The 27,132-nt window shown below is 51.4% G+C and overlaps 8 protein-coding genes across 8 annotated transcripts; 6 read left to right on the forward strand and 2 right to left on the reverse strand.

Moving 5' to 3' along the window:
* Positions 1-768: 768 nt before the first annotated feature.
* Positions 769-2,958, reverse strand: STEHIDRAFT_154461 (uncharacterized protein; the record flags this gene model as incomplete). The annotated part of the gene is made up of 5 exons (XM_007301649.1): positions 769-897; positions 961-982; positions 1,065-1,130; positions 1,298-1,506; positions 2,683-2,958. 5 exons carry the CDS (start codon positions 2,956-2,958, stop codon positions 769-771), a joined length of 702 nt encoding a protein of 233 aa, XP_007301711.1.
* Positions 2,959-3,002: 44 nt separating this feature from the next.
* Positions 3,003-3,947, forward strand: STEHIDRAFT_93704 (Sm-like ribonucleoprotein). Its single transcript, XM_007301650.1, has 3 exons — positions 3,003-3,071; positions 3,200-3,276; positions 3,420-3,947. The coding sequence occupies exons 1-3, from the start codon at positions 3,058-3,060 to the stop codon at positions 3,698-3,700; spliced, it is 372 nt and encodes a 123-aa protein (XP_007301712.1). The 5' UTR covers positions 3,003-3,057; the 3' UTR covers positions 3,701-3,947.
* Positions 3,948-4,783: 836 nt separating this feature from the next.
* Positions 4,784-8,972, forward strand: STEHIDRAFT_53758 (uncharacterized protein; the record flags this gene model as incomplete). The annotated part of the gene is made up of 5 exons (XM_007301522.1): positions 4,784-4,988; positions 5,402-6,735; positions 6,807-7,008; positions 8,314-8,412; positions 8,473-8,972. The coding sequence occupies 5 exons, from the start codon at positions 4,784-4,786 to the stop codon at positions 8,970-8,972; spliced, it is 2,340 nt and encodes a 779-aa protein (XP_007301584.1).
* A 1,231-nt stretch (positions 8,973-10,203) lies between these two features.
* STEHIDRAFT_93708 (WD40 repeat-like protein) lies at positions 10,204-12,155 on the forward strand (the record flags this gene model as incomplete). The annotated part of the gene is made up of 7 exons (XM_007301651.1): positions 10,204-10,281; positions 10,417-10,621; positions 10,688-10,804; positions 10,888-11,131; positions 11,204-11,659; positions 11,855-11,981; positions 12,052-12,155. Exons 1-7 carry the CDS (start codon positions 10,215-10,217, stop codon positions 12,153-12,155), a joined length of 1,320 nt encoding a protein of 439 aa, XP_007301713.1. The 5' UTR covers positions 10,204-10,214.
* An 855-nt stretch (positions 12,156-13,010) lies between these two features.
* On the forward strand, positions 13,011-15,521 carry STEHIDRAFT_182874 (uncharacterized protein; the record flags this gene model as incomplete). Its single annotated transcript, XM_007302198.1, has 4 exons — positions 13,011-13,271; positions 13,336-14,153; positions 14,216-14,762; positions 14,832-15,521. Coding segments are annotated over 4 exons (2,316 nt in total), but the record flags the coding sequence as incomplete, so codon positions are not given.
* Positions 15,522-17,058: 1,537 nt separating this feature from the next.
* Positions 17,059-18,814, forward strand: STEHIDRAFT_109093 (uncharacterized protein; the record flags this gene model as incomplete). The annotated part of the gene is made up of 12 exons (XM_007301652.1): positions 17,059-17,090; positions 17,158-17,192; positions 17,245-17,419; positions 17,476-17,537; positions 17,615-17,715; positions 17,820-17,880; positions 17,993-18,130; positions 18,195-18,210; positions 18,267-18,309; positions 18,372-18,392; positions 18,446-18,515; positions 18,540-18,814. The coding sequence occupies 12 exons, from the start codon at positions 17,059-17,061 to the stop codon at positions 18,812-18,814; spliced, it is 1,029 nt and encodes a 342-aa protein (XP_007301714.1).
* A 1,103-nt stretch (positions 18,815-19,917) lies between these two features.
* On the forward strand, positions 19,918-21,739 carry STEHIDRAFT_109094 (uncharacterized protein; the record flags this gene model as incomplete). Its single annotated transcript, XM_007301653.1, has 10 exons — positions 19,918-19,949; positions 20,021-20,043; positions 20,116-20,275; positions 20,341-20,402; positions 20,855-20,998; positions 21,079-21,094; positions 21,153-21,195; positions 21,258-21,278; positions 21,340-21,353; positions 21,451-21,739. The coding sequence occupies 10 exons, from the start codon at positions 19,918-19,920 to the stop codon at positions 21,737-21,739; spliced, it is 804 nt and encodes a 267-aa protein (XP_007301715.1).
* A 516-nt stretch (positions 21,740-22,255) lies between these two features.
* On the reverse strand, positions 22,256-26,676 carry STEHIDRAFT_166755 (acetyl-CoA synthetase-like protein; the record flags this gene model as incomplete). Its single annotated transcript, XM_007301654.1, has 19 exons — positions 22,256-22,672; positions 22,739-22,995; positions 23,063-23,206; positions 23,268-23,301; positions 23,359-23,884; positions 23,955-24,214; positions 24,291-24,348; positions 24,413-24,563; positions 24,624-24,642; positions 24,711-24,872; positions 24,931-25,075; positions 25,138-25,220; positions 25,282-25,347; positions 25,412-25,543; positions 25,598-25,629; positions 25,683-25,742; positions 25,807-25,875; positions 25,938-26,273; positions 26,334-26,676. The coding sequence occupies 19 exons, from the start codon at positions 26,674-26,676 to the stop codon at positions 22,256-22,258; spliced, it is 3,294 nt and encodes a 1,097-aa protein (XP_007301716.1).
* Between the last annotated feature and the right edge of the window lie 456 nt (positions 26,677-27,132).

A 27,132-nucleotide genomic window follows, 5' to 3' on the forward strand; every position in this document is an offset into this window, starting at 1 on the left:
GCGCATTGTCTACAAATGAGAAGTTCAATGTACTAGTGGGGGATATGTTGAGCTAGAGCAATCATAGGGATCAGCACATCAAGTACAATAGAAACAGAAGAGGGTACTTGTGCATAATCACTCACCGACATGGCTTGTGAGCAAGAGAGGGAATGAGAGGGTATTCCTATAGTTGCGCCACTGGAATTATATGAAGCTCTCAAGCCGGCGCTTGCAATGCCTCACCTCCTGCGCATGTCCTTAGGTAAGATATACCGTACTCATACTTCACACTGGGGAGCTTTCTTGGGATGTGGCGCACCACGGGTGCGCCAGATCCCACGCACCTAACTCTAATTCGGATTCTCAAGATTAAAGAGGTCGTGATATTTTTCCATTCTGACTGGAATGCTGAAAGACGTGATCAGCGACGGGGTCGCTGGAAAGCAGGGCAGATATTATATATGCATCCTGGAGTATAGTGGGGGGAAGAGTGTGAGCGATGTATGTCTGACAACGGTTCTGAGCTACCGACCTCGATGGATTGTCCGATACCAGCACATAGAAAGCGTGTCATCGAGTGGACCTGTGGATGACAAAAAAGGTATGCAGTTTAGCGAACAAAATCTAAGGCTATGCGTGCCAAAAGACGTACTTCCGCTCCCAGAAACGCCACATGAGACGAAGCAAACAATGGAGATCTCGAGACGCCATTCACCGCCCACTTGTTTACAGCAACCGTTGCGAAAACCCAGGGAATATAGGGATCTTACGCTAGCTATATGCATTCTATTCGGGCCCAGGCTTGAACGCCTCGATTACTGGACTGATCTTCACGTGAGATTCTACACAGGGCTCTGTGTAAATAGTGTTCCCAGTATAGCCCGTCTCGAATGTGGCAATGTTCGTGAAATTCCCCTGCAAGAGATGAGACCAAGTGCTGCACGAAGTGTAGTCTTTGCATTTTGAACGCGCACAAACGTGCCCCGGCACCTCGACGAGCCTTATGTACAGAAAAATGCGATGTATCGAAAGGGACTGTCAGCGAATCTTAGGATACGAATCTTGACACGATGATGGCGAACGTTGCGGTAGTCCGAGCCTGTGGGTCCCCGTTGCCAGGAGGCATAAGCAGATATCCTTCAATGAGCCTAATGATTGTCAATGTGTAGAGGGTATTCCTTGAAAAAAACAGCCACGCGTAAGCAGACAATAACGCTGAAGCCATTTTGAACGAGGGTATGGCCCGTGCAGTTCTTTCGTAAATACCACAGGGTCATCAATGGATATTAACTCGCCAGAAGGCTCAAGGACGCACCTGTACAGAACTGGAGCAGAACGCTCCGGTTCGATGCGGACGAGCTCCTCAGCGGGGACTGGAGCTCGATACATAATAGCGCCATTCCAGTCTTCGTAGACGACCAGCTGCCAAAATAGAAAATCGCCTTCAGCCAGGCCCTCGAGAGTACAGCGCGGACTGGACACGATCTGCGCCGAAAGGAACGTCACAGGTCGCAAAGGAGAGATCTGTGGATACGTGAGTGGTTGACACTCACGACGGGGATTATATGTAGGAGTTGAGACGTTTAGAGGTGAGCTCCTTAACGCGGGGCAGGAATTGTTCGATGATAATTTCGTGGATCGGAAATACGTTCGTAGGAGCATCTTGGGGAGTTGCGGTGAGCCATGGACGAGGCAAGACAACGCTCATATATCCGCGTCGACAGAGGTGTTGTCTTAGACGGTGAAGGGTAGTCGAATGTGCAGGTTGCCTACAGATCAAGCATCGTAAGGTTTCATGTTCGACTGCCACCGTCCACGTGGCCAGGAGAGTTTTCGCAAGTACTTATACCATCATCAAAAGGCCGAGCACAAAACTCTTCGAGAGGAGAGAGATCACCTATAGCAGGCCAATTTATGCAGCTTTTATCATAGCAAAAAGAGGCTAAACGACGAGAGCATTACTGCCGTTTGCATAGAAGATTGAACGCGCGTTTTTTGCGCGCTGTTTGCCCCGCCAAACAGTGACCGTGACGGTCGTGGACCGAGAGGACCGAGAGTGGCCCTGTGTGTGGCGAGCTGTGTTCCTGCAGTCTGCTGCCCATGCTCAGTCAGGAACATTTGTATACCTTTGTAAACATTGGACAAATAAAATCCAGCCACTGCAATGGAGAGCTTTATATGATACTTAGTGAGCATGCAAAGCTGCATGCTGCACTTTTGGTGCCAAGTCTTGAGTGGCCACTCCCAAATTCCGGAGCAAACAGCTCAATTACAAGTCGAGAGCAGCACTGTAAAGGGCGCCCAAATATATATATACTGACTTATGTCTGATTTTCACTCATAGGGCCAGTATTCCACCTCTTCGAGTTGTCATGAACGGCGCGGTCTCGCTGGGCCACATCAGCACTGCAGACCGTGCCACTGCCGGCCTTCTCGGACAGCGCTGTCACGGTCACTGTTTGGCGGGGACAAATAGCGCGCAAAAAACGCGCGTTCAATCTTCTATAGGGGTTTTATGATACGGGCGTTTCGATGACCTGGGGCCAGAGTTTTATGAGCCCAGAGATCAAAGTGGCGCTGGGTTCCACACTCCCACGAGAGGCTTCGCGCCGCGCTCTGTATCGAGTGCCCCTTGTCCACTCCTTATTTCGGGCTGTTTTTCTTCAGATTTTTCACGGGATTCTATCCGAGCATGCTTACGTTGCCTATCACGAAGTTTATAGAAGATAATAGATGCTGGGGTGCTGTCACCAACATGCGAAGGCTAACGCGGAATAAGCCGAACGCTGTTGGCTTCGTCGTATGCGGGGCCGGCGCTCGAGGTGGGGCAATCTCTGGCCAGGCAGAAATGAGCTCTGGGGCCGTATCATAAAACCCCTTATGCAAACGGCAGTAGGAGATTGTTGGGAGAGTGACGGCGAGGTCAAAATCGAAGAGAAAGCCTGATTCAAACTCCGCCCGCCCAACGCCGCTCATCGTCGCGCACGACGAGCAAGCGCGTCCACAACACGCTCTACGCCACCATACTTCTCCCTTCATCCCCACCGCCGTCGACAATCCCCACGGCCAGACATCATGAAGCTCGTAAGGTATGCACCCCGTCCATTGCTTGTCCAATTTCTTGGTACCAACACCCACACTCCGAGCAGCCATTTGCGTTCTTTTTATGGTGTGTAAGTTCGACGGCGTGCTCACGGTCGATTTTGCTGTGGTGTAGATTTTTGATGAAACTGAACAATGAGACGGTGACTATCGAGCTGAAAAACGGGTCGATCGTCCATGGGACGATCACAGGTGCGTGTTCAATATCTTTCTTCGCGTTCTATCCTTACTGACCATCACCTCTTCCTCCCTCTTTCCTTCACCTCCCTCCTCTATTCTTCCATCCATCGCAACCCCATGTCGCTCTACAACCTCATGTCGCTGACACGACCCAGGCGTGGACATGCAAATGAACACCCACCTCAAAACCGTAAAGATGACCGCCCGGAACCGGGACCCCTCCTCGCTCGACTCCCTCTCAATAAGAGGCAACAACATCCGGTACTTTGTCCTGCCCGACTCTCTTCCGCTCGACACGCTCCTCGTCGACGATGCGCCAAAACCGAAGAGTAAGAAGCGGGATGATGCGAGGGGGAGGGGACGGGGTGCGAGAGGGGCGGATAGGGGGAGGGGCGGACCGAGGGGACGCGGGAGGGGAAGGGGGAGGGGATTCTGAGCGGTGCGGTTGGATTAGGGGGGAGGGAGAATGGATTGAGGTTGATGAGAGGAGAAGGGGAAGTGTGGGTGTCATTGTGCCTGTGCATAAAACGGTGGGCCGTGATGGGTACGTGCGTGCGGTCTTGTATCAGTCCTGTCTATTTTCTTGCTATCAAATCCCCTTGACTATCGTCCGCCGTACCACGTCCAGAAGAAGGTCACCGTCGTTTCGGTCCACATATATCGGCGTTTTTGAAGAAAACATTGTCCTCCATCGATTATTCCCGTAACAAAATTCGTTTCACCTACGGGGTCATCATCATCTGCCGCTCCCGCCTTCCGCTGTCCCACCTTTAGCCCGAAACGAACTGCTTCCCGTCTGGCTGCTCTTCGAATGTTTCACCCCTGCTCTAAGAGTGACAGCTTCTGATCCAATTCTCGTCGACCTGTTGCGCTCGTTTGATGCGAACCGGCCGGTAGAAATATAGTACGACCTCAGTGAAGCGCGAATACCCTTCGTGGCGTCTTCTCTGCATGCTACAGCAAGTATGGAACTCGAAAGTGGTGGTTCTGTACGCCACCTACGCCACCAGGAAGAATTGCTCGTGGGTGGGTGGCGTCGGTCGAGAACCTCCAACCAGTCCATCTGAAACCTTTCGTCCAAGATCACTCGCGTCCTACGAACACTCCACCTTCTGTACATTAGACCTGCTCTCCGTCCAAAAACACACCAAGCAAAATAAATAAGTCTTGTAAAATACGAATATCGGCCTTGGTCGGCTATGAATGTGATTAGATTGGTAGCCACGCGGTCGACATGCGGCCAACAGGAAATGAGCCTGCTACTTATCTCTTACCCCGAACCACCTTCCTTCTCTTCTCTTCCCTTTCTGCCTTCAGCTTCACCAATAACCCGTAATACCGTGCTCTAGAGCTCTATACCCAACCGAACCTTTGTGCTTTTCGCTTACTACGTAATACTGGCAGCCTTGCAATTGCGCGTGAATTCTATCGCTGGCACTGGCAGGGATCTCCCGAAATTCGCACTCGGAGACTTCTCATCGTTCAGCTATTATAATTCAACCCTACACGCTCCTGCGCCATGGCACCTTCACCATCGACGTCTACGCCGTCGTCCTCGTCTTCACCGCCTTCGCTGCAGCAAGCTACGGTGAAGTCTACGGTTGCTTGGCAGAGGGATTTGGAGAGTTTGTTTGTGCTTGCGAAGGATCGGTTTCCGGATGTAGTGTGGGACTTGGTGGACGAGGATGACGATGCGAAGGGAGAGGAGGTATGGGGTCACAAAGGTTCGTGTTTCATTGCATTTCGTTTGCTTGTGTGGAAATGGCAACATTCTGGTGCTGGAGTCATCACGAGGGAATCGTCTCTGACGGGCCACAGTGAGTTGACGTGCGGCGCCAACGCTCTTTTCATGGATATTCATGGCGGGATTTCATTCCAAGTCAAGATACTTTTGCTGTGTGTGTACTTTGTGCGAGAAACATGAAAATACTGTCACCCCATCTGTTGACCAACTCGCTGTCCACCTATCGATTGAAGTACTCACGATATTGAGCTAAGTTTTCGGCTAAGAGAACTTTCATTCTTGGACTATTTTTCTTCTACCGCATGTGATAGCCTCACAACATGCATTCTAATACCGTCCTTTTGTCTCGTACTACATTCTGACCGCTTGCTGACTGACGGTTTCCATGTCCAGCCATCGTCTACGCACGAGCACCACCAACTTTCCAACAACGCTACTTCTCCTTCCGGCCAGCTCCAATATCCTCACCAGGACCCTACTCGCCAACCGGGTTTCCGGCCCAATCCGCACTCTCTCTATCTCTGGGAGTTGATCTCCCTTCCATGTCCCGCTCCCCATCGCCCTTCCGCCCCGTCTCCCCCAGCCCCTCGACCACCGTCAACGGCGTCCTCCGACTGACCACCACCATCAACCCCATCCTTTTCTCCAAGGAGCTCGAATACCTCTACACCGGCAAAGGCTTCGGCGAAGCCTTCGAATTCCTCTTCGACTCGACCGAGCACCGCGACGAAGGCGATGCCGAAGAGAACCGAATAGACAAGCTACGAAAAGACATGGTGTTCATGTGGCGCTCACGGCTCTACTCCGACGTCCGCATCACGATCGAAGGCCGCCCATCGTCCACACACGAAAACACCGCCGCCGTCTTCTCCACACATCGCTTCATCCTCGTCTCCCGATCCACATATTTCCACAACGCGCTCATCGCCTGGGGCAACCCTTCCTCCAAACCTGGCGAACCTGCGACTCTGACTTTACCTTCCCCACCGTTTACGCCCCCCGCGTTACATTTCATTCTTGGGTTCATATATACCGGGACGTTGATATTTTCGAATAGGTCGTATGACTTGGATACGGCGTTCCACATCATGCGTTCCGCGACGTATTTATCGCTCGACACGCTCTACGACGAAGTCCAGGCGCGGATCGTCGTCGAGATGATGCATGGCCTCTTCCACGCTTTTCTCGATTTCGCGGAGTATGAGCGTGTCACGGGCGGGCGGTGGGGTGTCGGCGGATGTAGATGCCGACAATGCGCCCGTCGCGTCCCGCGCGTGCTCGAATTCGCGCTCCTCGACGACGTGAAGAACCCGCACCTCGAACGGGGCGCGCGTCGGGCCCTAGTCGGACTTTTTGGCGAGGGGTGGTGTCATCCCGAGTTCGCTGGTCTGGACAAGAAAGTGCGGGAGATGGCGTTGAAGGGCGTGGCGAAGCGGACGACGCCAAGTAATGTGTTTGCGCTGTTGTTCGCGGCGGAGTTTGCTTTGAGAAGATTGGAGAGCGTGATTGATACGTGGGCGGATGTGGTCAAGGATATGATTGTGGAGGCGAGGAAGGGGATGGATAGGGTGTTGAATGATCAGGCGGAGGAGTGTTTCCAGCAGGGGGAGTGGGAGGAGTTGATGGAGGCGGATGGGGTCAGGTTTGAGGATGGGGAGAAGGTGGAGTTGATTACGGATGCCTTGAGGAGGGGGTTCAATGAGAAGAGTGCGGCGATGGTTTATCAAGTGCGTTTTTTTTTCTTTTGGCCTTTGTTTGTTTTTGGTGAGATGGGGCTGAATGGGATATTTTGCCCTAGGTCCTCGTGTCGTCTATTTTGCTGCGCCCCCACGCGACGGATCCGAACCAGACGATGCTGTCACAGACATCTCATGTTCGTGTCCTGATTGAACAGGTGCGCATGGACGTCGTACGATGGGTGCGTAAGAGGTGGTTTAGTATCCGGAATGACGGAGGGTTCAATACGTTGGAGAACTGGGCATTGAAGGAGCTTGCACACGGTTTGTCTTTTACTCCCTTAGGACATACGTTATATTCTGACACAGACATTACAGAGATGGGAGTCCCATCGGAAGATCTTCGCAACTTACCAGCCGGCGACTCACCCGCGAAAGGCAGCCCCCCACGGACCGGCGGTGTACGCACTGCTACTGGTCGACCAGATACGGACGGCGAGAGCATGAGCCTCCACTCATTACGCACCAGCGTCCTCAACCGAAACATGGCCAAGACGAACGGTCCATCTTCCAACAACCGAGAACCAGTGACGTCCTCAGCCAACTCCGTCCGATCTGTCGCTCGCAGCAACTACTCTACCTCTTCCCGCGTCAGCACCGCTACCACAGCATCCCGACGAACAGCATCCGCATCCCTCCGTCCCGACTCGAAGCTCACACCCTCGCGTTCTCCTTCCCGTGCCACATCTCACTCTTCGATCAGCATATCGGAGGAAGCATCACCAGCGAGTCCCGAATCAGTGACAACCAGCTCATCGAGCACCAATACCCCACGGTCGTCCATCGCCTTACCACGCGGCATCGTCGTCGACGACCCGCCTACCCCCACTCCCCGCCCCAAATCCTCAGCTGCATCCGTCTCCTCAGTCCGTTCCCACGCTTCCACGATCCGCAAGACGTCTACTCCGAGCACGAGCGCGAAAGGCTCGCCCTCCCTCCGCGTCCCATCCACATCCACCCGCCCTCCCTCCTCCGTCTCTAATTATTCCACCGCCGACGGCTCGGGCTCGGCCTCTGCCACATACAAGAACGCAAAGTCGGATCTAGCGTCCGCGCCTGGAGCGAGGACACGGAGGGCATCGGTTTCGTCTGCTGTTTCGTCTGTTAGCGTGAAGACGACTGCGTCTGCGAAAGCTGCTGCTGCTGGTTCATCTACTGCTGCTGGAAGGCCTAGACGACCGTCTGCTGGTTCGGCGATGTCTACGCTTAGTACGGCTGCGAAAGCGAAGAAACCGGCGGGTTCGGCGGAGACTGGGACTGGGACGAAGCAGCGAACGACGTCGGGTGGTGCGGGTCGTCCTCCCTCTGCCGCATCTCTTCGTTCGCCCTCCGCCGCGTCTCTTCGTTCGAATGCGGCTTCTGTAAGGTCTACAGCCACGTCGCCTACCACTCCGCGAAAAGTGTCCGCGCGCCCGAAACCACCAAGTGAATCGCCAAATTCGAAAACACCGACGAAACCTGCAGCATCGTCGTCAGGACCGTCGGGGACGATCAAAGCTTCAAGAGGGAAGACGGTGCCGCCTGTGCCTACGGTCCCGAGGACGGCCTCACCGTCAGCTAAATCGGAAGCTTCGACTCCTACGACGGCGAAACCTTCGCCAGTCAATGCGGTTAAGGAATCCGTCACGCGGAGGGCTTCGACGGATACGATCACGAAGTCGACAGCCGGTGGTGGATCTGCTATCACGAACCCTCCGCCACCAGCTGTTTCATTACCGACATTCGGAGACTCGGTTGTTGGGGCTCCGAGGGGTGCGACGCTCGAGGTTGGGATTCCGTGTATTATCTCGTCGAAACGGGCGCGGTTCCGCGCGTTTGCGAGGTATATCGGGGAGGTGGAGGGTGAGTCTGGGCCTTGGGTAGGGGTGGAGGTGCCGTTGATGGATAATGGGACGACGGAGAAGGTCGAGAAGAGGCAGTGGAATGATGGGACGTGGGGCGGGATCAAGTATTTTGATCTCGGGGTAGGAGCGGAGTGGGATTACAGCGAGGAGCGCGCGGCGAGGCGGCGGAGATTGGACCAGTGGTCGGGCGGGAGCACGTTGAAGGGATCTTCGATCCTGGGGTTGAAGAGGGAGGCGGAGCTGTCGGTGGATGGGAGGAGCAAGCGGTTTAGGGCTGCGTCGCCGGCGGTTTCGGATGTGACGAATACGACGGAGTCGAGGGGGTTGTTCGTTAGGCCTCAGCAGGTTTTGTATGTCGTTGATGCTGTTGGGGCGGATTTCTGAGGACTGATGATCGATACCCCCTTGCGCCGTCGGGTTATGATTTTTCTTTTACCCTTCTCGTTCTTTCCTGCCCCCCTCCTCTCCCCGATCCCCTCGGCCATTATCTGAGATTCACACCATATATCCCCCATGCTCTTTGTATTTTCTTTTCGTTTGGTTTCAGCTCTTCTTATGACACTTTCACGATTACATACCTCTCGGTCCTGATTCTCAACTCATTTGGAATGCTTTCTGTCTCGTTCTTCCTCGTTCTTCTGTTTTGATCTACCCAGCTGCACTCTCCGCAGCTTACCAACACTCGCTCCTTTTATTGATTATCGAATACTTGTGACCGATTCGGTCATCTATTATCATCATCACATCACACTCCTTTTGATGTTTCTCGCAAGTTCTTCCACCTCTGTCGTCGCTCTCTCGCTGATATTGATGTCTCTTTGCTAGGCTAAGTTAGGTTGCGGGTTTGTTCGTCGACTTTTTTTTGATGTTATGTTTTTGTCCACAGACATGGCTTTGGAATGCTGATCAGCCATTTTGCTAGGGTCGAATCCAAAGAGACGCCGATGCAGAGACTCCGTGGTGGCGAGTTCGCCACTCAATTGATAAGCGCCCTGCAGAGTGAGCCATGGTTGGTTCCAAAGTTGCCTTTTCCTTATGACCAGTTTCCAACCGACTCATCAGAAAACACGTTGGTTGATCCGCTCTTACTCTGTCCACCCAAGACACCCATTTATGAGAGCAGCCCTTTACAACGAGCCGTCTATTCTCAACGTATCATACCCGGGCCCAAAGTGCTTATTTGAGCTGCTCTTCGATGCATACTCGTGATGCATTCCGCGCTGCCCAGTTCTTCATAACCGCAGTTTTGCCCCTAAACAAGAATCTCCTTGGGTGTATTCTGACTCTGCTGAATTCTCTCCACAGGCGTCTGTGTACAAGGAGCCTGAGATCCGAGCTTCTTTTGAGCAATAGGTACTGCTGTATGGGCGCTTGCTCATTTCCTCAGTCGCAGTCCCTCCCTTTCTCAGAGTGCATACAGCCCAATTCTCGCACCGCCCATCACCAAGACCAGCAGGAGAGGTATATATAGCAGGGAGTGCAATGATGTGGCCACAGGCTGCACCTTGATGCTATCTTCATCTCCTGACTCTTTCCGCTCTCCCATCATCCTGCGAGGGTCTCAGAACGACTCCTGCGATTTGGTTGCGTACGTGTCCTGACAGATTCATTGCCGAACGGTCAACGATGTCTTCACCGTCTGCGTCGTCGAGTAGTGGTTGGAGCTGGGTTCATGAGGGTACTGGGATCAGAGGTGAGTTGCTTTTGCTAAATGTGTGGCGCGCGCACCAGAAATTGTACGGTCTCCTCAGCCAGTACACCCCTGCGTATACGCTCCCCATGCCGCTCTATCTATGGCATATTGACTGACCAGCTTGTGTCTTCACAGACCAGAGTCCGTCGATCAAGACAGAGACAGAGTGCGGCGAAGACTGGCAACATATTTCAGATTCTTCATTGGGCTCTGAATCCGATTTCACGGATCTCGAATCGGCAGACGGAAGAGAGCCCGTTGCTAGTGTCGTTGCTGACCATAATGAGATTCCGCTAGAGCAGTTTCTCATCCGTTTATTTCGGGTCTTTGAGCATCCTAGGTACGTGCGCTTCGTCCACACTTACGCCCCCGTGTTGTTCAGTGCTCAACCTCTCGTGTCGCACAGCACAATATATTCGGTAGACATCTCGCACAACGGACGATACGTCGCCACAGGCAGCGAACACGGTACTCGACTCTACGATCTCTTCACTGGTCCAAGACCAGGGGACCATACCATGTGGTGAGTTCTGTTCCGCTGCAGGTTTTCTCTCTTCTATTTTCCCGCTATCACACCACGCCGATTGCTCATGGTGTTCCATACAGGCGCTTACTCCCAGAACGTGCTGATCTGCTCAGCGAACAAGCCATCTTGGCGAACGATGTCGCTATCGTCGGCCCAGCGAGTTCACCGCTATCGGACAGGGACGAGTTCACGCAGCAAGTCGTGAACTTGGGACAAGTATCCGAATCAGAGTCGGAGGCGAAGTCGACGTCGATCGTGTATCGCGTGCGGTTCAGTCCTGACGGAAGATATCTCGCCACAGGATCGCAGGATAAACAGATCCGGGTACGTTGGTAGCATTTAGTGTGGCGCTACAGTTCGCAGCATCTTGAGCGCTCATCACGTTTCTTTTCGAAGGTATGGGACGTCACTAGGCGAGGGATCCAGAGCATCCTCAAGAGCCACAACAACTGGGTCGTTTCGCTCGATTTCTACCCCTCCGCCAATCGGCTCGTATCCACATCTTTAGATCGCACAGCACGCATATGGAGCACCCTGCCCTCATACCGCGCCTGGGATATTTATTCCGACATCGACCACCCCATCACTTTGACACTGAACGATCAACTCACGTCGACAGGCTCACAAGCGGCCTGGTGCTCTGCGGTTTCTTATGACGGTCTGTTGGTCGCCGTGGGCAGCGAGGATGGGTGTATCAGTTTCTGTAACGCGGTTACGGGAAGGTTGGTAGAGAGAGTGACGAGGGCCCACGCTGATTGGATCAGTGGGATCGTGTTTTTGGGGGATGGGACAGGCGTAGTGAGCTCGAGTTTTGATGGGACGATCAAGATTTGGAAATGGGGAAATGATAATGTCGCGAGCGTCCTTGCGAAGCAGAGCATATCAAACCCGGGGCAGGGGGCTGGGGCGGAGGGATTGGGGGCGTTATGCACGAAGGTGCTCGAGGACGATGGGGTCAGTGGTTTTATCTATTCTTCACATGGCTATTTTCTGGATTTTTTCAATGCATTCAGGTGCTGACGGAAGAGTTGGTTGTCGTAGTGCCAGGTCACATCCTTGGTCATCTCTGAAAATGGAGTGTGGATCGTGTCGGGTTCGACTGATGGTACGGTGCGGATATGGGATTCTCGGGATGGAAGGCTATATCAGTCATTCCATGCACACGACAAAGCTAGTACGTCAGTTTCGTGACTGCTCTTTCTTCCTTGATCTGACGAATTCTATCCCGTCCTCTTTTTTTTTAGTCGAATCTATAGCTCTTTCCAAAGCAGGAGACCTCCTTGCCACGGCTAGCCGAGACAAGACCGTTCGCTTATGTGAGACCATTCCTGTGTATATCTTTGCTTAGCGTATTCACAGAGTCTGATCTTTTCTGCAGGGACAGTTAGTTGACCTGAGAATCCACGCTCGACTACGAAGGCCAGAGTCAGAAAGTTCTACTTACATGAGGATATAAATTATTATCGCTACACACACGCGCATGTATCATCAGATCCTCCACTAGCTTTATTTGCGCAGTTGTGTAAAATATATGCATTCTTCTTTGTGTTAACAGAGGACGGTGCTGAACTTACTGCTAGCAAATATGTGTGTGGCAACCAGTTGTCGCCACTCAGCCCCTTTTTGCGGCCCGCCCTCGGGCCGCTATTCAACCGCGGCCCTGGGTTTTTTCTCCGCTTCTTCTTCGTCCACCATCACATCCTGACGTCGACCGTCGTCGACGATTAGTGGTATGAACACCTAGTCAAATTTGCTTTCTCGAACTTGCGACTGTTAGCAGCGCTCATTCTCAAGGGCTCGGGCGCCTCGTAAAATCACTTTTCGGGGCTAGAGCATCTCCATTTGTCTTCGACCTGCTCATCGTGGCTGAGACATTGCGGTTCCTTGACCCTTTGTTCGTGGCATGATCGCTCGAAAGGCGGTCGAGAGCGCAATAATTCCCCGGATTTAGTTGCTCTTGCTTGTATTTCCCAGGGCTGTAAGGCATAGTGGATCGGCGTCCTCGAGAGATATCAGTGAAACAGCCCACTCACAGCCCCTTCTACGCCGAGCGATCAGCTCGTGTTCCACATCCCCATCATGTCTATTTCTCTAGTTTGTAACTTTCCTTTCTGCTTTCCTCCTCACCTTGACGCGGGCCTCAATCTTTCTTTGTACCCAGCTCAAACCCCCGCTGGACGGTTTTTTTCTCCAAGAACCTTTCATGTTTTCCAGCGAGAAGGCACTACGGTTAGGAAGCGCTGCTGCCATCGCCGTAGCACAAGGCGCCTCCGCTTTCTCCGACTGCGTCAATGGTCCTCTTCGAGATAACCTCGTCTGCAATACCACTGCACACTTTGTGGACAGGGCGACTTCCCTTATAGAAGAGTTTAACCTCACCGACCTAGTCAACAATACAGTTAACGGTTCTCCGGGAGTCGATCGGTTAGGTCTGCCACCGTATCAGTGGTGGAACGAGGCACTGGTGAGGTCTCCGTCGGCGACGAAGAAAACGCGAAATTTAATTGACTAACGCGGACGTCCTCTAGCATGGTGTAGGGAGTAGTCCTGGCGTGAACTGGGGAAGTGGACCCGACGCTAACTTCACATCCGCAACCTCTTTCCCAGCACCCATCCTCCTCGGCGCCACCTTCAACGACTCACTCATTGCGTCTATCGCAGACGTCATCTCTACCGAAGCCCGCGCCTTCAATAACTTCAACTACGCCGGCCTCACCTTCTTCACTCCGAACATCAATCCATTCAGAGATCCTCGCTGGGGACGTGGTCAAGAAACGCCTGGAGAAGATCCTTATCACCTATCGCGGTATGTTTACCAATACGTCGTCGGACTCCAGGGTGGCCTCTCTCCAGACCCCTACTACAAAGTCCTGGCAAACTGCAAGCACGTCCTCGCGTACGATGTGGAGAACTGGGAAGGGAACGACAGGACCGGGTTTAACGCGGTCGTTACCACACAGGACCTTTCGGAGTTTTACACCCCTTCATTCCAAGGCTGTCTCAGGGACGCACAAGGCGCGAGCGCTATGTGCTCTTATAACGCGGTGAACGGTGTTCCGTCCTGCGCAAGCTCCTATATTCTGAAAGATTTGGTGCGGGACTTTTGGGGTTTAGGCGAGCGGGAAGGGTGGATCACCGGTGATTGTGGCGCGGTGCAAAATATCTACCAACCGCACGGGTACACCGATACGTTGGTGAATGCGACTGCAGTGGCCATGGACGCTGGCACAGATCTTGACTGTGGGGATGTATATTCACCGAATTTATGGACTGCTGTGGTGGAGGGGTTGATCACGGCTGGGCAGATTCAAACAGCCCTTATCCGTCTGTACGGTTCCCTCATCAGGTAGGTCCTCGACGTATCCTTCTGTGGTCGCAGGTGTATCTAACTGAGTTCGATAATTGTAGACTTGGCTATTTCGACCCTGCGGAGCAACAACCCTATCGCTCCTTCGACTGGTCCAACGTCAATACACCCTCCTCTCAGGACCTTGCCTACAACGCCGCTGTCCAGGGCATCGTTCTTCTCGAAAACGACGGCCTCCTTCCTCTCTCTACCAATGTGAAGAACATCGCACTCATTGGTCCTATGGCCAACGCCACGCTTTCATTGCAAGGCAACTACGCCGGAATCGCTCCCTTCGTTATTAGTCCCCAGCAGGCCTTCGAGACCGCAGGTTATAACGTCACATTCGCGTTCGGTACGGGTATCTCGAATAGCGACAACAGCGGGTATTCGGAGGCACTAGAAGCTGCTCAGGGTGCCGATGTGGTAGTGTTTGTGGGCGGGATCGACAACTCGATCGAGGCAGAGGGACAGGATAGGACGAGCATCGAGTGGCCTGGGAGTCAGCTCGATTTGATTGGCCAGTTGGGCGAGCTCGGAAAACCGTTGGTAGTCGTGAGGATGGGTGGCGGTCAGTGCGATGACTCCACACTCAAGGCTAATGCAACTGTAAGTTCTCTCTTTCATTGTTACGTGTCAGACACATTCTCTAAACGATATCTTGTCCCCCTAATAAAGGTCAACGCCTTGCTATGGGCCGGATACCCAGGTCAAAGCGGTGGGACCGCTCTGGTCGATATAATATCCGGAAAACAATCCCCCTCAGGGCGTCTGCCCGTAACACAATACCCCTCTTCTTACGTTTCCGAGATCGACATGACCGACATGGCTATCCGCCCCAACTCGTCTGGTTCTCCAGGACGGACATACAAATGGTACACAGGCGCCCCAATATATCCATTCGGGTACGGCATACATTATACCACATTTCGCCTCGCTTGGTCCGACAGCTCTTCCACGACATATAACATACAGGACATCGTCTCTTCCGCCAATAAGTCGGGCGGATTTGCGGATACTGAGATTCTAGATACGTTCTCACTCCTGGTCACCAACACCGGAAGCAACTACACATCGGACTACGTAGCACTCCTCTTCGCCAACTCTACCTCTGGGCCTTCTCCTGCGCCCCTGCAGGAACTCGTTGGATATACGAGGGTGCCACATATCACGCCAGGCGGGACGGCCACAGCAGAGTTGAACGTCACGTTGGGCTCGATATCGCGTGTGGATGAGAATGGAAATTGGATCTTGTATCCGGGGACCTATAATTTGTGGGTAGGGGTAGATGCGACGGGAGAGGTGTTGAGGGGCAAGACGATTCAGTTGACGGGGAGCCAGGAGACGATTTTAGCTTTTCCGACACCACCTTGGGGTGAGCTGCAGGCCACTAATGGCAGTAATAGCAATGGAAGTGGGCGAGGGAAGGATGAGAGGTTAGGGAAGACTTTCTATTTGGTGATGCTGAGCGTTATCGTATGCTTTGTGAACTTTGCTTCGGATTCTTGGCCTTGGCTGCTGTCCCTGTAGAGTGGCTTGTCCGCCAAGCGGAGTACTTCCTTCATCCCACGTACTATAGAGATCTGAACTCCGCTCTTGCTGTTGTATGTATCCTCTACCTTCTTGTTTCTTGTATTATTCGTGTACTTTAGTTAGAATCAGCTGCCCAAAGTCAAGTACTTATATGGATGGGCTCCTACATCTGGCGATCCTTGGACCATCCAAGCCTGAAAATATTAACGCGGTCCGAGATAAGTCACCTATACCCGGGTTATCATCCTGCATGTCATGCGGGAAACTAGGATGCGAAGAACAAATTCTGAACATTGACATTTACACTGTGGCGCGGTCGGGGACCCACCCGCGCCACCCGAGTGAGCACGGCAAGCGCCGAATGAACTTGGAAGTCCGAAACATGGAAGCCGGAGCCTTGCAGCCTCCATCTCTTTCTTCCTCTCCTAATCCACTCATCCGACATTCACTCGCACTGCGTTCAGTCTAAGGCCTGAAAATCGCAGGCGATCTGCGAAGCCGTTGCTCATTTCGAGTAACCACGGGTACGTCACATTGCCCCGGAAGTTCTGGGCAATTATCCCATTATAGCATCGTCCTTCTTCTCCCTTAGTCGTTCTAAATTCCATGCATTTCATCGCTTCCTGGACACTCCCTTTCCCCATAAACTCCGTGTATCTGAAGGGAAGTTCAATTGAACGACAGGCACGTTCATTGCTGGGCTTATAGCGCCATGGGCTCGCACATCATGATCCCAGCACAGCACAAAATCCGTTCTGCACTCATGTGGGCTATTGCCGAGGTATTCTGACTTTACCCAGTGCAGAGTTTTCACTGCCTTTACTTGGGATGACCTTGAACGAACAATTTTCGCTCTTAACGATGATAAATAGACTATTCTCCATACCAGTGTAAGAAGTCCTCACCTGTATGCAGTATTAGTGTTCTCGCCTAGTTCTTATCATTCGCGCTACAAGAATCTGTCTTGTCTTTCACCCTGTCCAATTGGAGTTCTCAAAGCTTATATCGTCGCTTCTCCCGCAGTGTTATTCTCAGTTGTGCTCTTCCTGCGCTCCCTGTGCGGGGCATGTGCTCCTCGCCGAGAACCTTACGGTGCATGAAGCTCGCAATACGATCCAGACAGGACATGCTGGGAAGGACAACTAGGAGAGAAGTCGCTTCCATAGCATTATCATGATGCGGATGATCTAGGTCCACTAGACTTCCCGCACATACTGCTGGATTGTCTATTCCCGTGTGTACCTTCTTGCTCCAATCTTATCAGCCAGGTGTGCAACGAACAAGATTTGGAGTGTACAAGCTCCGCATATAAATGTATCCGTGTAGACTTAAAAGAAGGAAGTTGCTTCGGTCACCCTCCCCAGATTCAATCATGTCACTCTCCGTTCGTGCCCAAGTACTCAAGTGAGTGTTACTTCACTTTCTCGCCGACGTGCCATCACTCCGTTCCTCAATGTCTGCTTCGGACTAGCCTGGTGACTAGCTACGCGAGGGTTTCCGGCTGTAGTGAGTCATAAATCTTCTCGTACTCTTACTGTTTTCTCTGACCGGAATACAGCGTTATTTGCGTTAGACTTTATTCAAACCTTCCCCAAGGAAGTCAGGGCCATTTGGTTCAAACCCTTGAGCTTCAGCTCGCTTCTCTTTCTCTTGAATCGATACGGCCTCTTCGGCTCGTTAGCCACTAGTCTAGTCATAGCGACGCCAAGTTCCAACCCTCATGTTCATATATCGTATGTGTTTATATGACGGTGACGCTCATCACAGCTGACAGTGGTTGGTCATCTAGATGCTCTGCGTTGAACGTTGCCGAAGGTGTCTTCCAGACCTTCTCTATCACTGCAACGAACAGTCAGTCCCTTGTTTAGTGTTCTGTGGCTGGCGGGAAGGCTTCTGTTCTGATCGAGTATGCCATTCCAATCATGCAGTATTGTTTACTCTCAGAGTGTACGCCATATACGCTCAAAGCAGGAGTGTGCTCGCAATTGCCGGTCTCTTGATGTTTCCGAGACTATTCCTTGATATATGGGTGCGTCTGGGGCTTAGCTGAATCTGAGTGTATCGTACTGTACGCTCACATTTTCCTTTGCTTTTCTTAGCAATATTCTATGACAGAATATGTACCACCAGTAGATGGCCAGAAGATTTTACGAGCGTGTAATTTTGGATATCGCAGTCCCGCTTTTCAATCACGGTATGTGGCCCTTACTCGCATCTCAAAGCTTAATTAAGGCGAGAGGCTTGTCCCGTTAGATGTAAGTTTAAGAAGCATCGAGAGTGCGCTGTTCTGCTGACTTCTTCTATAGCTCAGTTGGCAATTTCGGTGTCACAAATGGCCTTCGATACCTATATGATCGTTCTTACGGTCAGAAAAACCGCAGACCATGCGATGGGAATGCGACGACTCAGCCAAAAGAGCATCTCTCAGCTCCTTTTGCGTGACGGTGGGTCCCCATCACTCAATGACATCAACTGCGCAGACGTGCTAATTTTCTCTTCTACATTCAGGTTTACTCTACTTTGTGTGCGTCTCTTGAATCTCATCATATACTGTAATGACGAATCTGACTCGGCTTCTAGTGCCGCCTTTGTCCTCGCAGGTGTACAGGCTGGTATGGTCGTAGTGAGTTCTCGCCTATCGCCTATCGTCCAGTGTCCATCGTTCTGACAAAACTGGGCATGCAGGCCTCCTTCATTAACCCCGAAGTAAGTCTCTCCAAGATGTCGGCATAGGATCCTGATGTATTGACCGTCAACAGATAGGATCCGCATCATTTGTGGTCACTATAACACCGTACTTCGTCGTGTCGGTTTCTCATCTTCCTTGTGGTGGGTGAATCCCGTTCTAATAAGTGACCAACCTTAGACTTCCAATGATACTTGTGAACCGCCTCGTCCTCAACCTACGTAACTTCGACGCTGAATGTGACGGCGCCGAATCGCGTTCCGGTACTACGGTGTTGGACTCGATTTTAGCATTCACGTCTAACCGGTGGGTGGGAAACATGGGAGCGCCCCTTGACTACACCGACTGGGACTTGGGTCTAGATGTTGTTCCAGAAGAAGAGGGACTTGGGAATGAGGACACTCTACATGAGGTAGACCAAGCAGTAGTAGGAAGCGCATAGAATTGGTTGATACTGGTGGTGAGTGATATGTATGGGCTCCGTTCCCTACACTAACGATAATTCGACGTTCTCTAGCTATTATGCACACTTACGGACGCCAAAAAGCATCCGGGTAGTCCCTGCGGAAATTGTGTAGTCATTTGGACTGACTGGGCTACAAAGCCACGATATGGCTCTCCATACTTCGTCCGGCGCTTTCTCTTATATCAGTAGGGCAATTTCTCATCCAGAAAGCCAACTTCCTTCCTCGTTCTTTCTCGAGCACAGTGCTCCAGGTCATTCCGGACAATTCACACCAAGATCCGGTATATTTCAGTGAAGTGGTCCTGTAGCGACTGCAATTCATGGAGAAGCGTCAGATGTCTGCCCGAGGCTCCTAGGATATATACCATTCCTGGAGTATGTAGCAAATGGGGTACGATAGCCTGAAGCTGTCCAAACATGTTCACATCGGCAGCAATATCCTTGACCATCCCGCTCTGCACGGCTTTACCAGGCCGAGCGGTCCTATTCTCCAATGCCGGATCTCTATGGTCGTCGGTGCTCTCACCACTAGCTTGAGACCAACTTTAACTTCAAAACCGTCCCGGACTTGAAGAGGCTCCGATGTGCTGTGAGTCGCAATAAATTTTCCATGCCGCTGCATCAAGGGTTTACAAGGAGTTTACCAAGGTGGACCTTCTCCCGCTATGGTGGCGTGTAGCTTTATCTATTCCACTTCAAAGCATGTTTCACCGATATCTTCTACGTCGAATGCCGTGATTGGTGCTCCGAAGTAAAAAGCATTCGACTACAATCGTCATATGCTGTGTAAAAGCGCGGCTTTCCATGTTCAATATTCTGACATATCACCTCTTTTCCCGCTTTGGGTAATGAAACGCGATGTTTGCAGCTCTGAAGCACCTTATGCAGTTATGTTTGATATGCAACCTTCTGATAACCCCCAACAGCGTATACGGGGATACTGTCACTGATGAACATCGTCTTCCAAAGCGCGGTCATGAGCCCGATATCTCGAGAACATGCCCGATATAGCTCTACTACTTAAGAGAAGGTCGCTGGAATTGTTGTTCACTCCGTAGTTCCCTCCTCCGCTTGCCATCATGCCGGAGTCTTATCGGTCTCAACAACTTAGGTGAGGACATTTTGCTTGTCATGCACGCGATGGTTTACTCAAGACTGTTAACAATCTAGCTTGATTACCAGTTTTACTATGGTATCCGGCTGTGGTAAGTCGATAGTCCACGGTCACCACTCAACATCACAATGTTCTGACTGGATTGAAGCATTATTTGTATTAGATTTTCTGCAGACCTTTCCCATGGAGGTCAGAGCTATCTGGTCAAGTCGCCTGACCGCGCCCACGCTTCTGTTTCTGCTCAACCGATATTCACTCTTCATCTCGTTGGTCACTGGTATCATGGTAGCGTCCCCGGGGTATGATTCTTCTCTGGGCTTGTCGTATGTACTCCATCATATATCGCGGTCGTTGGCACTACTGACCATTTTCGACCGCGCATGCGCAGGTGCCCTGCCTTGAACGTTGCCGACGGTATTTTCCAGACATTTTCGATTACAGCGACGAATCGTGGGTAACTTGTATTGCTAGCAGGTCCCTAGACTCTTGTACTCATGCTCTCTATCCCGCAAATCATGCAGTTTTGTTCACTGTCAGAGTGTATGCTATACACGGGCAGAGCAAGAGTGTAGCCATTGGCGCCGGTATATTGATGTTTCCGAGGTTGTTTCTCGACATATGGGTAGGCTCTGGGACCTAGCACCAACGTGGCATACTCTGGTACCCACATCTCCGTATTGTTTTCCAGCAGTATTCCCTTCGGAAATACAATCCTTCAGCAGACTCAGTGATGAGGACCCTGCGTGCATGCAATTTTGAGTATCTCAATCCAACTTTTCAAACACGGTACGTGAGTTCCGCATCGTCACATTACCTTCAGATGACTGAAACCGGGTCACCTCTACACCAGCTGTACGCCTGATAAATTCGGTCGATGTCGAGATTGACTAACTCACCAATAGCTCAGTTGGCAATTTCACTATCGCAAATCGCATTCGATACCTACGTGATCGTACTCACGGTGAAGAAAACCGCCAATTACACAACTGGAATGCGGAGACTCACAGGCAATGAACGGAGCCTCTCTCAGGTCCTTCTACGTGATGGTCAGTATTATTCGCCCACTAGTATTATTCGCCCACTAGCATCAATGACATATCAACTAAGTACCTATACTGGATCACAGGAATGTATTACTATACGTGCGTATTTTACAAGATATACCTTGTATCATGCCTGAGGATCCGCACCGATGGATAGTGCCGTCTTCGTACTCGCGGGTATGCAGGCTGGAATGGCTGTGGTTCGTTGCAACTTTTCTTGTTCAACAAAGTAGCTCCATCTTTGACCACGTTGTTTATCAAGGCATCGTTCATCAATCCTGAAGTGAGTTCCAAATTATCCTCATCTCCTGAAAGTCTGCAGCTTCCTTTTATCTCGTGACCAGATAGGCTCTGCGTCGTTCGTGATCACCATAACGCCATACTTCGTGGTGTCGGTCTTTGATTCTTATTTTTATTGTTGATACTTTGCTTATAGTCACTTCGTGTTTTTATAGATTACCGAGCTTGCTTGTGAACCGCGTCGTCCTCAACCTACGCAACTTCGACCGCAAGTCTAGAGATACGGAAACAGAATTGAGCACGACCGCCTTGCCCCACATTCAATTCGAAGGAAGTAGATGGTTGGGTAACATCGGAGCTCCTCTCGATCACAGCCAGTGGGAACGTGATTTGGATGACTTTCCGGAGGTGTTAGGCAGTGAAGTACTGAACGATGTTCAGGAAGAGATAGTGCGCAACCAAGCAGCTGTGCACAGTGCAGAGGGAACGGGCAGCAGGTGTTGAAAGGCAGGGCACCTTCCCGGTTGTAAGTCACTCAAGCTTGGTAATCGAGGACTATCAAAACGGACTCATGGTTACTTTCTAGACATAAGATTCCCCATTAGAACACAAGGAATCGAATGAGCCCATGCCGTTTGTGACGAGTACTCGGGGCAATTGACTCGAGGAGATGATATTGTACGGCCTTAGCTGGAGGCAAAATACCGTGAAAGTGCCACGACGTAGTGCTTCATATATTTTACCCACTCCGTGCTTTTGAAAAGTGACTCTGTGACAGTATTGTCCGTGAAGGGCTGATGATGTTGTTTGGGTTTATGGGTTGGATAACTGGTCACAAAAAAAATAGGCGCCACTGCTACCTACTTCCAGGGAGGTTGAATGGAAAACGAGGATCAATTTCTCGTCAACAGCCGGAGGACCTGGTCCTTTGGAGATCTACGAGACCATTGGTATCATAACAGTACATACAGGTAATACACCAATATCATACGTTTGACTCATCCCCTAAAGACTTGGTTTCTACACACCGCCTGACAAAAAACCCTTCTCTGCCCAGTACCCTATCCACATCTCTACATCGCCACCCCCCATCTTCCTCGCATCTCTCAATGTCTCGCTCACTACCACAGCTTTACCCGTATCAATCACTAGTCCAGTCTCCGCCGGCAAATCTTTTTCAAAGAACTCCAATAACAGAAGCGCAGGATTATGCTTGACAGCATCGCTGTCACTTTGAGTGTCACGGGCTGCGTCCTTGAGCATAGGGAGCCATTGGTCGTAAGGAACGATGGGGATGTTGAGTAGTGTGGAGAAAGTAGAGGAGATGACGGTCCACGGAACTGGATGAGGATGAACGAGGTGGAGGACAGGTTCTGTACTTCCAAGCATTTCGAGGAGAGTCGAAGCTGCGGCGTCGACAGGGACCCAGGACAGTTCCTTTTCAAACGATATGCATATAAGTACGAGTGAAAGAGAGACATTGGCATGGACATTGGAACATACCTCTACTCTTTGCGGGACAGCTCCCAAAGCCTGGGACCCTTTCAGTAAGACGGGAACCCACTCCTTCTCGTTCCATCCGCCCTTCGCAAGGTCTCCGGACAACTGTCCGACGCGTACTATATTCGTGCGAAGGCCTCGTTCACTCATGGCCCTGAGCAGCATGGTCTCCGCAACCCATTTGCTTGCACTATACCCACGACCGGCTGCGATTTTCGGATCCGTTATCGGGAGCTCAAGGATCGGAGACGCAGGGGAATCTAGAGTCACAATGACGTGGACGACCATCAGTTGGAGACGTGAAGTGTGCGAAAGAAAAATGCGCACTGATGATGACGGAGATGGAGCTGCTGAAGAGGATGGGAGGGGCTGACGGGCGAGGAGATGAGAGGGAGAGGTTGATCAAGCGTCGTACTCCGGCGACAAGAGGTTCAAACGACGATAGTGCAACATTGAAGTCGACACGCCACGCTGCAGATGATAAGGTGTCAGCCAAAATGCGACAAGATAAAGGGATAAAGGGAATAATTACCATTGTGTATGATGCTTGTAACCGAGTCACGAACCTGTGGGTAGTCGACTTTGAGAATATTTGAATATTTGCGACAGAGAATAAAACGGACCTCGTTGTACAAGTCTTCTCCAATTCCGAGATCAGATTTACTGAAGTCAGCTTTGGCCAAGACGAGCTTCCCGCCAGAAAGTAGGACTTCATCGAGGCCCCAATTCACGAATGCATCGTGTTGTCTCCCTGCAATGCTCCCCTTTGCAGCACGATTCAGGGCATATACCTTGGTGACCGACGGTTTTGCCAACAATTGGGCCAGGAGATGAGATCCAAGCCGGCCAGTGGTACCAGTGAGTAATACGACTTCGTCGACGCTGTTCGCTCCGTCGCTTTCGCCGCCTCGATGTACGGGGAAGTCGACACTATACTTCTCGACCATGGCTTCCATCTCAGCAACGTCGCTCTCGGAGGTGAGTCCGATCGTAACATCGTCAGGCGAGAATAAGGAACTAATGAACGAGGATAGAGCATTAATTGTCGGGTTCGAATATATGAAGTTACTGGGGAGACGGAGACTGGAGGTGCTGAGCGGTTGGCGAAGTGCTTGGACAATAACGTTGCGGATGTATGTCGCCTGCAAGCTATGGCGATAATAACGGTGATCAGCCAAACAAGGTCTTCAAAGCGCGTTTAAGTACAAACGACACAAACCTATCGCAACCTTGCTGGAAGATATCGGCGTCCGCGGGAACGTCTCTTTTCATGACCTTCCTGACAGTTTCCCCAACGAATTGAAGCACAGACTCCTCTGTCCAAACTTCGGGGACAGGAATGTCGATCTGAGCCGACTCGCGGACGGTATCGTACAACGCTTGAATCTCCTGGTCGTACCTCGCAGTCATGAAATGCCTTCGGGGTGTTCCTTTAGACGTGTATTCGAAGGGCTTCGACGGGCTTGCGACGATGATCATCTGGGGGCACAAAGAGAAGTCGCCATATATATTGGTATGCATCGAGAGACTCTCCGAAGGGAATTGGCGGACTCACCTCTTTGAACAGTCGGGAGTGGGCCGGTGCAAACGCGTTCATTTTCTCGATGGAGGGCCTGCCACCGAGTGTGAGTATGAAATGAAGTAAAGACAAGGACGGAAATATATATATCAACTCACCAGATCAAGCTGCGAAACTCAACGAGTTTCGCCTCATCCACTGGATCGAATGCATACTCCGGTTTCGGGTCCACAAGAATTCCATTCTGGAACTGACCTCGTCCGAACATGACAGCCGCCTTGACATGAGGATCTTGGATCAAGATTGTCTCTGCAATTCGGAAAATCACATAAGTCGCCGCAAAAATAACGGTAGCAAAGAGAGACCGACCTAGGGGTCCTGGATTTGTCTATCCACGAAGGAAAATATATGGGTGATTATGCACTTATACGAAAATAAAACGCGCGAAGATCTGACCTTCTCTCCAGTGGACAGCATGATCTGATCGTCCGACCTTCCGTGTACTCTCCACTTGTTCGGATACGTCGGATGCATCTGACAGAGGTCTGAAGTCCTATACATTGGTCTTCCGTCGCGCGACGTCGCGTTTGTCAGAGCCGGGCCAGAATACGGTGTTTCCTACACGTTATCAATAGTTAGGTATCGCCAGAACAAAAAAGGAGAGAAAAGAACTGACGACGACGCATATCTCGAATAGGTCCTCACTTCCCTCCTGAGGAATGAACTCTAGCTCCGCAAGTGGGGATGGTTCGAACCACTCCCACGTTTCGAGATCCTTCTGTTTCGACGGCAAGCATAAGGCTACACACCAGGTCTCCGTACTGTGAACAGTTCAGACGTTATCGTATCAGCGAGTGCAAAGAAGGCCGCGTAAGTAACTCACAGGCCAAAGAGGGGGCATAAATTCACGCCGGACCGAACGAGGTCGTCTCCTAGGGACTTTGTCAGAGGCGCTCCGGAGTATGCCTTGGGTGATGGTTCGTCAGTAGCACGAAGGAACAGAGAACCGGCGAAGATTATAACTTACTATACCACGCAACGATCCGACCATCGATTTGAGCTGCGACAGCATAGTAGAATCGCGAGCCCATGCCTAGTGGGCGAGAGATGAGTACCATGAGAATTGGGGCGCGGGAACAGATTTGAAGGCTACTCACCTCAATAAACGAAGGGACTGTCAGTATGTAGGTGCTCTTGATCTGCATGATGTTGTTCAAGGCTGTTTCGGGCAATGGGATAACGGGAGGTGATGCAGGTTTGAACACTCCGAGTGTCATGCCGGGGACGCTCTGCACCAGTGCGTTAGTCGTGGCGAGTGGATACTATGCGGCAGGCCTACGCACCGTCCATATGACGAACACGATGCCCATGACATCTGAAGTAGTGTCAGTGACGATTGCTATATACATTCGGAGCGAATGAACTGACGGAAAAGGCCCAATGTAGGAGCTGCGAGTACAACACCGCACAGGTCTACTTCTCCGAAGACTACAAGGTATCAGGTAGAGTGAGCAAATTATTCAGGTAAGACCCAATAACCGTTAGAACATACGTGGTACCAAGCTCCATTGAAGAAGTCTTCTGTGGGTAATATAGATAGGTTTCGGGAACGAGGTGCTGCCTACATATTGACTTCCGCTCAACCTCTGCTCTGGATAGGACAATGCTTTCCTTCAAACGTACCGGAGGAGTGAAAAATAATGCTGCTCGTATCTAAGTTGATTTTCGGCAGCGGCAACTCGACCTGGTCCAACTCGGACGCGCGCGGCGCGTCATCTCGAATGTCATCAAACAGTATCATCGGCAGGACCTCGACCTGTATACCGTCATCCTTCAAGATATCAAGAGCTTCGGCACACAAACTCTGCATGGCCGGATCAGGCGACACGAACAGCTGGAGGACGTGGGTCTTCTTAATCAGATGCGCGATTGAGATTGGTGAGTTGCGGATTGATAGTGGGAATGCAAGAAGACCGAGGCGCATGGTTCCGACGATAGTCGAGAAGAAGCTGATGGTGTCTGTAGTCAAGGACGATTACACTCAGAGCGCTTTGAATGGAGTATCGAGATGTCACTCACCAGCATTTGCAAGAATGCCTACGGTAGGGGGATTCTGAGGGCCTCCACGATCTTGAAGGCTATACTGCTCATCGAATCGCGAAGTGTGACTGTGAATTATCTTGGATGCCCGTTTGACAAGACGCCATGCTTCAGGGTACAAGATCGTTCGAGCATCGTCCGGGCCATCGGCGTAGATGAAGACTGGGTGTTCCGGGCTATGTTCAGCATGGAATTCGAAGATCTCGGATATACTGAGACTTCCATCGAGCGGAGGTGGGTGGAAAGTACGACTATTGTGGCCGTGAGGAGTGGGAATCGGGAGGATAGGGAAATCGCACAATGGGCTAGCGGTTGGCAACATCGCTGGGTAGGAACAGGCAGTGTGAAGCGCCTAGGATTCGTTCGCCCAAGGGATATAAAGCACGCGCACACCGATATGCTCGCTAATATCTTCTATCAGCCGTAGACTGGAAATGAGCTAATGCCTCGGCGTGTGGATTGGTCCATGGAGCATCGCAGTGAGAAGATGTGCCTTCTACTGCATTGAGGGCGTTGTTCGAGAACAGAAGATGCTCCTGGCGAATCCAAAGCTCGATATCAACGCTATGAAGCTACGAATAGGCCAGCCGTGGAATATCATTCGTAACGCATGCGAGTAGTGTTATAAGATTGAAAGATGGGGTCAAAGAAAGTCCGACTTGACCGGGAGGAGTTGCAGGCCTAATGATCGTGGACCATGGAGGCGTAGCGCCTCAAGCCAAGCACAGCTGATAGCATCTTTCGAGTCTTGCAGGACTCGCTACCTTTTCACCACGCT

This window comes from Stereum hirsutum (genome assembly GCF_000264905.1).
Source record: "Stereum hirsutum FP-91666 SS1 unplaced genomic scaffold STEHIscaffold_4, whole genome shotgun sequence".
Taxonomy (NCBI): domain Eukaryota; kingdom Fungi; phylum Basidiomycota; class Agaricomycetes; order Russulales; family Stereaceae; genus Stereum; species Stereum hirsutum.

Excerpts from the sequence above, each read along its gene's own strand:
- STEHIDRAFT_93704 (XM_007301650.1), top strand. Across the intron at positions 3,277-3,419 it reads CGTCCATGGGACGATCACAG|GCGTGGACATGCAAATGAAC; the intron begins GTGCGTGTTCAA and ends GACACGACCCAG.